General features: G+C 33.6%; 1 protein-coding gene across 5 annotated transcripts in view; it reads left to right on the forward strand.

Moving 5' to 3' along the window:
• LOC143046389 (annexin A4-like) overlaps nt 1–12923 on the forward strand; it is a 53111-nt gene that overhangs the window by 7439 nt on the left and 32749 nt on the right. For 4 of the 5 annotated variants that reach the window (XR_012969154.1, XM_076219528.1, XM_076219529.1 and 1 more), the window contains exons 4-6: nt 5729–5848; nt 6458–6883; nt 9382–9528. Coding sequence is in view for 4 of the 5 variants with exons in the window: in XM_076219528.1 (XP_076075643.1) it covers nt 5729–5848; nt 6458–6883; nt 9382–9528 (693 nt within the window). In the remaining variant the exon portion in view is untranslated. The remainder of the gene's footprint in view (nt 1–5728; nt 5849–6457; nt 6884–9381; nt 9529–12923) is intronic. The other variant, XM_076219530.1, reaches the window with a different exon arrangement.

The raw sequence follows: 12923 nt of genomic DNA on the forward strand, positions 1-12923 counted from the left end.
TCAAATACATCTGAATTTTGATTTGATTGTTATGACAGTTACTGTCTCCTGATTTATCTCTCTTACTTCTTTAAATTTGTTTTCTTCTGTTTTTAAATGGAAATAATAATTCAGCTTCATAAAATGTTTTTTGAAACTAAAACACAACCATAAAATAATACAGCTCATGTTTGAATTTGATGGTTTTGACGTTTTCAGTTCAGTACCAATGCCCTTGGTTACCTTAATAATAACATTTTTTTTCTGGATTATAATTATATTTCCCTGACTTTAACATATCACTACTTTTCAAATAACACTAATATCATGAATAATGTTTAAATTCTCTAAATTCATTCATAATTTGTATTTAAAATAATGTATCTATAATTTGCATACCAGGACATTCAAGAAACAAAATAGATGTGTTTGTCAACAGTTATGACCTTATTTACTGTAACATTTTAATTTGTGTACATACTACTTGACCAAAGTTTTTGAAATATTTTAAATACAATTTATCCAAGTTTTGTTTTGTGATTTGTAACTTTACCATTGAAGATTATAAAGTCTTACAACCAAATTAACTGATATAATTTTTAGTAGAAATTTTCAGAAAAACTTGAAGTTCATATTTGTCAGGGAGCTTTTCTTGAGTATATGTAAGGAAAAATCTAGACGAAAGAGTCTGTTTTAACTGCAATATTTTAGAGGATGAAAAACATGTACTTTTAAATTGTCCCTTGTATAAAGATCTAAGACATGCTCTTTTTATTGATATATTGTGTCATAATGATATGTTTTTAAACTTGTCTGATGAAGAAAAATTTATATATATGTTTAGAAATACCAATATTTGTAATATTGTTGCCAAAACCTGCAATAACATTTTAACAAGGAGAAACAGTATTTTATATCATTAACTACTGTATTTGTAGTATTTTATAAAAAGTATTATTTGTATTTTAATAGTCTCTCATAATTCTTTTAAGAATGGCTTTTTACATGTATTTAATTGTTTTAACTATGTTTACTGTATAGTCCAGCAGATAGGTGCAATATATGAAGGAATTGTGCACTTCGTGTTAAAAGCTCCAAATTTTGCTCAAACATACTTCTATCTATACTCTTCAATTTTAGATATGGAGGCAAGCTGGAAATATAGTTAACTTCCGGTAAAATCCAAAATGGCGGATGCATGTATAAATTTCAACTTTACTTAATTCTCTTTCAAATTTTTTAGTTTAAACTAAAAGAACTGATGTTTAAATTGATCTGAATCACATTAGATGGTTTTCAGTGTTGTTGAAGCAGCAATTTGGTGACGTTTGGTTAACTTCCGGTCGAATTTCATGTTAAAATTCAAGAAAAAGTCGACTTTTAATTTACAAAACGTGATCGAGAAGAAGGGTGTAATAGAATCAGGTATTTATTTCTTTGGAGACCATTAAAATTCATTTGATATGGTGAACACTATTGTTTCATTATTATATTTGAATGAAGATAGACATGCACTTCGATAAATCAAGAGTCTAAATAATGAGTTCTTAAAGATTTAAACTTATTGAGACATCAGATGATCTAAGACCAGGTAGTTCTTCCTCAAATGTTGAAGAGGTTGACTGGACTTTAGTTCATTTACATGTTTTGGAGTTTAGTGTGACATCCATTTACACTGAATTAGTATACGATTTTGTAAAGGGACCAGCTGAGGACCACGTCCGGTTGCAGGCATTTTTTGCTGCATATAGAACACCCATTGGTGGCATTCGGCTGTTGTCTGCTCTTTGGTCAGTTTGTTGTCTCTTTGATATATTCCCCATTTTTTTTCTCAATGCTAAATGTATAATTTGTCAAAATATGACAGACGAATAGCTGCAATGCCCTACATCCACAAAGTGTATCAATATTGGTGCCGGATATGTTACTTTGGCGGGAAATCTTGTTAAATACAAAGAACTTCCATGTTTACCGTCTGCGACCAATCTGCATACACAATATGATGGCAGGGGTCTTCCATGTACTACGTACAAAAACAATGCCGCATGACATAATACCTGCCATCTAAACACAGAAATAAAGAGAGCTAAAATAAGACATAAAAAGGATACAGATGATATGTAAAAAAAAACCAAGCAATCGGAGCTGGAAACTCACCCGCACTAGCTTATCATGAAGAATAGCAATGGAAGAATGGGTATGTTACTTTTGTTGTTCGTATAAACCAGATGAAAACCTCCACGAAGAAACAACAAGTAATGTTGATATATCCCCGTTCGTCAATGTGTACAACAGCTTCAGTACACAGCTTCATTAGAGAAGCGCAGTGCTGGGGACCTCATTGTACAAGAAACGAAATATCATGTCCAATTTCTTGCTTATCTTTCTCGGCAGGCATCTAAAGTCTCTAGTGAAGATGTCAAAAAAATATTTCGAATGGTCACATCAGTCCACGATGGTTCCACGATGGTTACACGACAGAAAAAAAATTGTAATTGTACTGTCGTGCCGGGTTTGTCGCAAGTCGGTCGTGTGCAGTCGTGCGACAGTCGTACAACGATCATGAGTTGTTTGGGGCTATTTTTCAGGTTTTCATGTCATGAATGGCGCGTGTTATTGTCGTGTCACTGTCGTACGATTATCGCACAGCAGTTGTGGGTCACTCGCGCGTTTCACTCCGAACTACTAGTATATAAAGAAGGCCCGATTTATTGCATGTCATTTGCCATTTGCTTTCAATATGGTTCAGTGTCATTATTAGTTCGGTTCAAGTAAACGACATTTTCGTATTAGTTTATTTAGTTTACTAGTATATCATAATTGTTCAGCGAATTTAAACCCGGATGCCCCGGAAAAGAAAAATGTACAAAAGAAAGGTGGTAGCAGTCAGAACGTGGATGATGTTGACCAGACGGAGAATCCCCTTCCACAAGCTGAAACATATGACGATTCAGAAACTGCTGCCAAACATTAATTCCCGCCGAATTATATCTAAATATGTTGCACGACGAATGTAACACTGTCGTGCGACAGACAATCAATGTTGTGCGAGAATTGTACGAAATTTGGTATTCGTGAGACAATCGTGCGACTGTAACACGAGTGTCTTGAGACAGTCGTGAGATTGCCGTAATACAGTCTTACTGTTTTTTTTTTTATTACAATGGTTTATGTTGGTACCCACGACAATGTGTTTATCGCACGACTGTGGTAAGACACTCTCACGATAGCCACAAGACAAAAAAATCGTAGAGCAGAAAAGGTGCATGTCCAACTTTTGTCCAACGACACACGACAGCGCCATGATGCTCAAAATATCGTGCGACTGTCGTACGATGACAACAGATGACCCGCAATTTGACCAAATTTCATATCGTGGTGCTGCATGGATGTGTCGTGGGTTCGTTGTGACCAGGGCTTTAGCATCAGTATTCAAGATGTCAGGTTTTTTTCTAGGCGAATAAGGAATCTAGATGTTGACATTGAAGACAGAGTTCATAGTTCAAGATAAAAGAATAGACGTCTTACATTTTTAAATTATGGGTTGTTTGCCTGTGAGAGAGCTTTCACATGTTTGACTTGGATCGAGATTTGTTTTAATGGCACTCATACAACTTCTTATATCTAATGCTTGCTTATTTATCTGATATTCAGGAATAAAAACAAGGGAGAGAGAGTTAACTTGCTTTCAAAGATGATATAGCAGAAAGCAAGTGATTATGACTTTGACTCAAACTAAATGCAGATTTATAAAGCAGTAACAATAATTCGCAGCGATATTTTTATTGTTACATTAGGGTTTGACGGTAGTTTTCCAGTGAACTGTGAGGAGAATTCTGTTTCAAGATCTCTCGTAGCTCTTGCTAGTATGTTGTTGTATGGACAAGATATAACAACCAACTTTTATTAGCAGGAAACACTAACGATTGCTTAGATGTTTATATTCAACAGGTACAAACAAATCCTTAACGTTAACTCTCCAAAGATCCGTCATCGTGCATCTAAACAAACCCCTTACATATGCACCTAGAAATAATGGTTCACTGTCTGACAGAACACATGAAATAAAAATGTTGTTAATTCAGATGGAGGCACTGTTATAACATAAAACCCATTAGCCCTGCGAAGATGGCAGCTTGAAAAGAAATATCAAGACTTGCTAAAGAGTTTGAGAAGAGGGGTGAAAAATACCAGAGGGACAGTCAAATATCGATTTCTTGATGAAGAGGACACAACTGACCATGAGCAGAAACTAAGTGCTCAAATGTCGTTTATCCATGATATAGCTTCTGTAGTAGAAGAGATAGGAAATCAATTTCTTGAAAACAGCAACGAACTGCTTGTTCTGTATACCAATTAAAGATATAGCTCCCTCAGCAGTTGTTGATACTATTCGTCGTTCTTTGAATAGAAATAGTTAGACAGTACCAGTATGAAAAGTTTATATAAGAGAAAACATGAATTAGTTCTTTGAACAGTAAAATCACATCTATCCACCAGCATTCAGTTTGATTGATTTACTTTAAAAAGAAGTCTTTAGACGCTATACAACCAGGTTTAATCCACCATTTTATACATTTGAAAATGCCTGTACCAAGTCAGGAATATGACAGTTGTTGTCCATTCATTTTTTATGTGTTTTGTCATTTGATTTTGTCATGTGATAAGGGACATTCCGATTTAATTTTCCTCTGAGTTCAGTATTTTTGTGATTTTACTTTTTGGAACCATTTACAAGATGTAACTTTTGTAGACAATATAAAGATTGACGGTACAAGGAGACAAACATGCTAACCACGATACTGATAGAGCTTCTCAAGTGTAGATAAAAACAAAACAGAGCTCATTCATTTTCTGTCAAAAAACTGATGGATGAACACATTTTCGGGAAGAGAATCATTGCTACAGTTGATAACGATGTATTAGTACTTGTTTCATGTGACAACTGCAGCTGATATTGATGGGTTGCTTTTGGACTGGAAAACACTCCGGAAGTGTCAAATTTCTGAATAAAATACCCCGAGGGTTTCAAAGAAAGGATACATTATTTCAAACCATGAATACACAATATTATTATAGTCGACACAGCAAACTTTGGCTAGTAGTTGTGAGATTTGAATAACCATTAATCAGTTATCAAATGCATGTTCGCCATTTTGATGATAAAACCGGAAGTGGATAAAATCAAGCTTGCCTCCATATCTAATTTTGTTTAGAATGGTCCAAACTATGTTACTGCCAAATTTTATGCTTTTAACATAGAGTGCACAATTATTCACCTATCTGCTGGACTAGTATAGTTAATTTTATAATTGTATCTTGTTTTAATCCTGTTGTATGTGGTGAGACTTTAATAAACTATTGAATCTGAATCTGAATCTGTAAATTAGGCACTTTCTTTATGGAAGAAAATTGGCTCCCAGTATAAAAACTTTTATAGTGAATTTTATCATAAAGTTTTCAATTTTTCTTTTAAAATTATTTGTACATTTACTTTGAGTAAGACAACATTTGGTTTCCCTTGTAGAGTTGTCTCATTTGGAAACATACCACATATTCTTCTTTTTTATATCGATACATGTGTATGGAAAATCACATGTAATTATATTTCAATTTTTACTTTAAACAAAGAATAAAAAAAATATTTAAAAACTTGAGGGACAACATGTTGATGGATGTTTTGAACAAAATGTGTGTAAATTTGTGTTTTGCATGTATTTGAAAAAAAGAGCCTTTTAAATATTTTCAGGTTGGTGGACCTCCCCAAGCAGCTGGTTATGGACCCCCTCCTGTGGCCTCATATGGAGCACCACAACCCCCTCAACCAGCCATGCCTTCAAGTTATGGTCCTCCACAACCTCAGTACCAGGTAAACCTAACGTCAATTAATGTAACTATAAATCTGCCAAGTCTGCATTTTATTTTCTGCTGTCAGACATGGCGTAAAGTAATCAATAATCCATTATATTTTAAATCACAGCATAAGTACATTAAATCTTATCTTTATTTTATCATTATCCACAATACAGATCCTGTGTCCAAGCTCTTCTTACAAGGGTTTAGTTTAAACATATTGTATTTGTTCAAGTACAAATTGGATAAGACACAAGTCAAACAGATTTGTGAAGTCTTCTCCATTTAACATTTATAGCAATATAATACAAAAATATATGTATGAGCATGCATGTATAGAATGGTATAACTATAAATATGGATCAAAAGACAGAAAATTGAAGAAAAAAGAAAATAATAATAATACAGGAAAAAAAAATGAATATCTTACAAGGGTCTGACATCTATTCAATTTTCTCTCTGTTCTTGTATTTATAACATCAGCCAATGAAAGTTTAACCTTAAAATTTTTGAAGGTGTGTATTAAAGCCAATAAAACCAGAGGATTCTGAAAAGTCTTTAAAATATTAGAAATTGAGGTACAGCATTTTCTTGAATGTCTAATTATGAGATGGTTTATTTACAGAGTTCTACACCTGCCTATGGATCTGCTCCTGGGTACAACCCTCCCCCTCAGGGTGGATATGGTCCCCCACAGCCACAAGGAGGATTTAATCCACCTCCCCAGCAACCAACACCTGGTTATAACCAAGGTTATCCACAGTCAGGACAATCCTATGGAGCCTCAGCCCCACCCCCTGCTGGAGGATCATATGGTGCCCCACCTCAACAGCAGCAGGGAGGTTACGGTGCTCCCTCATCACAACCTGGTAGCTATGGTCAGCCAACATCACAACCAGGGGGCTATGGTCAGCAACAAAATTATGGTCAACCGGCTGGTCAGCAACAGAGTTATGGACAACAACAGCAACCCCCCTCACAACAGTATGGTTCCCAGCAGCCACCTAGACCCTCACAGCCAGCTGGAGCAGCAAATGCATTTGTTCAGAAGGTAAGGGAGACAATCCTCATCTCAGCAAGTAAATTTATTCATGAAGCAAGGGAAGTAACTCACTTTAAACCTGAGTAATCCAATCCCATATATTCTGTAGTGTAACCTAGTCATTATATCTCTAACAAATATACTTTTAATTAAAATTTCCAATAACTATGTACCCATGGAGATTTTAAATTATTGTATGTTATGGTCCAAGAAAATAGATTTGTGATAGTACCAAATCATTTAATAAAAAGGAGAGTCTATTGTATTTATTTAGAGATGTTTTGAAAATTTCAACACCAAAAGAAAGTCAACCTTTTTTTTGTACGACCCCCAACAATTTTTTGGGTTCATATATTGCTATGATGTTGTTGTCTGTGTCGTCAATCAAAGACACATTTCGTTTCTGGACAATAACTTTAGTTTAAGTGGATCTCTATGAAACTTTACAAGAAGGTTCTATTCCAAAAACCAAAGGTTGGGATTATTTTGGGGGTTATAGTACTAACAGTTTAGGAATAAGGTGCCAAAAATAAGCATTTCTGTAGTTTCTTAACAATAACTTGTGTGTAAGTGAATGGATCTCTCTGATATTTTACCACAAGGTTCCATATCACAAAGGCTTTCCTTTTAAGCCTAGACTTATACAAAAGGATGCCTGGAATTGAGTATGGGGGTAATTGCTCAAAACATGCAGGGTTTAGGGACAAAAAAGGGGCATAAAACAAGCATTTTTCTAGTTTTTAGACACTGACAATAACTGTGTTTAGATGGATGAATCTCTCTGAAATTGAAGTTCAAGGTTCCATACCACAAAGAGAATGCTAGGATTTAGTTTGGAGGTAATTACTCCAAGGGGGGAGTTTCAAAAAAGATTGGGGGGGGGGATTCATATTTTTTTCTTCAAAATGTTTGAAATTTGAAATTTTTTGTAAAATTCAGGGATCTCCATGGCTTGTTTAACGATGGCGTCCCGCCATCGTTCAAGTGTCTTGCACCATTGTCAAATGACCCGCGCCATCGTTAAATTGTCTTCCGCCATTGTTCAAAACTGTTATTGTTTTTATAGCCAGACGCCATTTTTTTTAGCAATTATAATCAAATGCATGTAATTGCATAACCCTCAGGCTTTTTTTATATTATAATCCAATACAGTTCTAACGCATGAGGGATATCTGGAATAAGATCGCTAATCACTTGTATCTGAGCTTGTACAGGTAGATCAACAAACCAGACAGGTGAATACTATCTGAAGATAGACGATTCATTTGACGAATTATTCAACTAAGTTTCTGCAAATGCTTATGATAAATTAGATTAAATAAATAAATTATAAATAATCAAGTTTAACAAGTCGAACACGTGTTTTTATTTTGACTTACGCAATCAGCGTCCCCCTTTTTTAAGAAGTACAAAATAAGACGTTAAACAGTAATTATTATTTCATCGCAAATAACTTGAGTACTGCTGTAACGATAATACAGAGTTGCTTTAAAAGTTAAAAAGTAAAAACTTAATATTTCCTGTAAAGAAATATCATATCGTGATTCCAAATTCATTTCATAGTTTACAATTAAATTGATACTTCCGAGTTTCCGGTTTCTATTTAGACTTGAAAGTTGCATGTTTCATATCATCAATTTGCTAGATAAAGTCATTAAAAACCTTTTCATTTGTCAGCGTTTGCTTTACAAATCTCTTTAACCTTTTACATAACCCGTACGAATCGTTTTGTTCTTGCTGCAAATCAGCCATACCGGTAATGGGTTCATGACTTCTAAATTTGTCAGTGTCCTAGAAAAATAAGCTCCACATGATTTTTTACCCCCATAACAATGACCAAAAATAGCAAGCAAAAACTACATGGGGACCTTCATGACAACTTTTGGTCATTATCGACTAAAACGGGGGGACCATGAAGGCTTGGCATTTGAATGGTTAAAAACCGCCATTATTGAAAATATTTATACTTCTAGGTATTTATAATGAAAATTCAAATAAATATAATTTAAATAAGCAATGAATTAGAATGTTCACCAATCCTTATGTGGAGAAATAAAATAGTTTAAATCGTGCTACACTGTACGGTGTACACATGGTTTGTGATGGTGAAAGTTCCTCCATCGTTCAATTTTCATCCATGGAGATCCCTGAAACTTTCAAGAAGAAATTTTCAATTGCACAATACCACGTAATATATTTTAAGATATTTATTCACATTTATTTTGTGTCAGAAACCTCTATATTATGTAAAAAATTTAATCTCAATCCAAATTCAGATAGAATTAAGCTTGAATATCATGTCCTAACTTGCCCAAACTGTTCAGGGTTGGAATTCTGCAGTTGTATCCTGTTGCACTCGGCAAAGCAATTTATTTTCTTTCAAATCATGATTGACCCCCTCTTAAAAGAAGGATAACTCTAAACTCTTCTTATTTGCTGTACTTATCACTGTAAACTAAAAATTACAGATGAATTGTAGAACTGAAACTCTACCTAATACTTTTTAGCCAAAGCCTGTTCCCAGGCAAATATCAAATGGTGTTCCAAAGCAAATATCTAATGGTGTTGCTCCCAAACAAACAAGTAAAACTGATCCTAGTTCTAAAGTTAACGGAGAAACACCCCCACCTCCTCTGCCTCCTCGTAAAAAGATTGTAAGTATAATGTTCTGTATGATAATACTGGTAGACTGCAGATATATTTATCTAATTGTAAACTTGTTACCATCATAACAATATTAAAAACAAAATTAATAGGAAAACGATGCAGTACTGTAATTGAAAATTTGTGAAATTTTTCATAGCAATGATATTCTAACTAAAATATTTCTAGGTTCTCATTTAACTTTTCACAGAAAATGGGTTGGTTGGCTGGCTTTGTATACTCCCCTTAAATAGGTTTATCAATTACTTGACAAATGTTTCATGAACTTCACTAAAAATCACAAATGTCTAATGGCTACTATTATCTACAGTATTCTGCCTATTTGGGTAAACTTGATTCTTTGCACAATAGTTGTCAGTGTGGGTCAAGGTCAGTTTATTACAGAAGCCTTTGTCGTGCACATTGAAATTTCATTCATTGATAAGTTTGATCAAGTATGGAACAGGTATTTGAATGATGTATTGTGGCTATTACCTTAATATGGTGTATGGGGATTGATTGATTGATTGATTGATTGGTGTTTAACACGACTTTCAACACTTTCATGCTATTTTGTTGCGGTCAGTTTTAATTGGAGGAGAAAATCACAGACCTGTGGTAGGAAAACTGACAATCCTTGTCAATTAAGATTGGAGTCAAGTGTACCTGCCCTGTGCAAGATTTGAACTGATAACCTCAGTGTTGAATAGCTAATGATACAGTTGTTTAACTACATAGACCACTGGGCCACCAAGGCTCCATGGATTATGAGGGAATAAACTTGGACAAATGTAAAGGGAAGATGAGAATTTAGAAATATATTTATCTGTTTATTTTTACTATCTAAATGTCTGTTTTATTAAAATTTTTGAAGGTCTTAATATTAAATCTGCATGGAAATATATTCAAAGCACTGTTTCTCCTACCTGCTTAGCAGATCTGACTTGAACAAATCTATTTTTAAAGCAATAAGATATTGATCTGCTTCTCTACCTGTAGATTTCAGAATAACAATTATCCCAGCTAACTTATTCCTGTCAAAGGTCAACAGTAGATTTCAGAATAACAATTATCCAAGCTAACTTATTCCTGTCAAAGGTCAACAGTAGATTTCAGAATAACAATTATCCAAGCTAACTTATTCCTGTCAAAGGTCAAGGTGAAGGTGACACTTCTGTTGGTTTATTTGTTTTATGTTCATTACACATTTGTTATAGAAGCTGCAGATTAGTAAGTGGTATTTCTACAGACTTTTTCCGAAAGGCCTTATTCATTTTAAAAATAGTATAAAATCTCACAAAAAATACTGATTATACAATATTTTTTTGTTTATATAGAAAGTCAAAATATATACAGTACCACACAAAGTATATTGCAGATATCATTGGTATATGTTTTAGGTAAACATCTAACTTTCATTTTGTTTAAAACAGGAGTTCATTTGGAAAATAAAAGGTTACTTTTAGTCATAATGCATTTGATGTAATAAATGGGTCACCTATTAACACGATTAAGGAAGCCAATGAGACTTATATTTCATGCTATATTGACCTAGTTGAATTGGATGCTTAATAGTCATGTTTTCCACTTCATGACATTCCAGTTTCCACTTTATGAATGAAATGCCTTGGTTGACCAAGGGTCATTTGGGGAAATGCTTAATCAGACAATGTGTGACTTAAAGATATTTGCTCTATGACATCTAATTTTTCGTGGAAAAGCACCAACAGGAAGATTATAATTATGGTTTTGCTAAGGAACAAGTACAGAACCATACAGAGTTAATGAAACCATTGGGGGTAGGCAGAAGATCATAGGAAAGTTTTGTATTACATGATTGTATTTACATGTTTCCAGGATGAGTTTGTATATCTTAAGATTATCAGTAGTATCTGTAACGAAATTCTTGTTCAACTCACAAGTTTTATGTTTACGAAGCAATAACAATCAAACCTTATATACCATGCCGAAATTTCAATAAAACAAGGTATTAAGAAAATTATGATTAAAAAAAAATAACCACTGCAATTCATTAAGTTAATTGATAAATAATTTTAAAAGTCAGAAATGTATAAGGTTTATTTGTTATCAGTTTTAAATCCCATAAGATAACACTGATTCCCTTCTAACAATATGCCAGATCCTCCTTCCTGTTACAATATGTCTGTCACATACAATGAAACCAACATTCAGACGGACTTAAACATCAACAATTGAGGGACGAAGGAGTAATTCATGGTTGACTTAATTATTGCTCAAAAATCAAATATACTATATTTGTAATTTGTTTTGAACATTGTAACCACAGTTTTGATATGAATTGTCACATATTGTGAATCTTAGCAAGTTAAATCTACAATCGGCTGTTTTCTGCTCTTTGGTCGGTTGTTGTCTTTTTTGACACATTCTCCATTTCCATTCTCAATTTAATTTGCTGTATGTTCAAAGATGATGTTTTGATATATACTTGTGAAATAATTGATATTGACTATATGATATAAGTGACTTGTAATCCTTGCTGACTTATTGAACCCATTATGCATTATCAATCATAATATTAAAATCAAATTAATTGCAACCTTGTCTTGACAACAAACTTGATTTAAAATAGTTTTGAGATATTATTTATAAATTACCTTGAACATTACTTGAAAATTGGAAAACAAAGCTAAACAACAATAAAACTATTTTACTTGACATTATTTATTTTAAAAGCTAAATTAGTCATTACTGGACCCTATACTTTTGACTGGTGAGGAAAGCATGCTCATAGGAGCCTTTTGTTTTCTGAAGCTGCTTAGGCTTAACCAGTAAGGAATAAATTAGTGAGGAATAATGTACACACAGATCTCTGTATGAATCCTGTGTAATGAAAAGAAACCAAGGTCATATACAGGTTTATTTGTCTGTATTTATCTTCTCTTGATCAATTAAGGGGTGAATGTATAGGCTAATAATTCAAGGAACCTTTATTTGTATTACATGCATGTTTTAAACATTGTTTTTTCCTTCAAACTTCTTTATAGCTTACTGTTTAATTTCCTATTAACTAGCTATATTGTCGGTCTCTGAAAACAGGTTTTACTGTTCAATCACCCTATAAACTTATTGGACTGTGAATATAGATTTTGCTGTATAGTAGGAAAGTAATATGATATGACAATAGGAATGTTATTGATTGGACCTGTATCTGTGGATGATTGCTCTGTTATCTGCTGTGGGCATTAGATTGATATTCATTTATTGTTGCTGGGGATTATGATAGAGTGTATGATAGTGTTTAGTTATTAACCAATGACATCTCAGAAATTGGGAAATACACAGAAATAACCCCAAAACTAATTTACCAAATTTCAATACAGGCTCTTTGTATTACCAATTTTAAGGGTTTTATTGATATATATTT

The sequence above is a fragment of the Mytilus galloprovincialis genome, chromosome 9 (genome assembly GCF_965363235.1).
Source record: "Mytilus galloprovincialis chromosome 9, xbMytGall1.hap1.1, whole genome shotgun sequence".
Classification (NCBI taxonomy): Eukaryota; Metazoa; Mollusca; class Bivalvia; order Mytilida; family Mytilidae; genus Mytilus; species Mytilus galloprovincialis.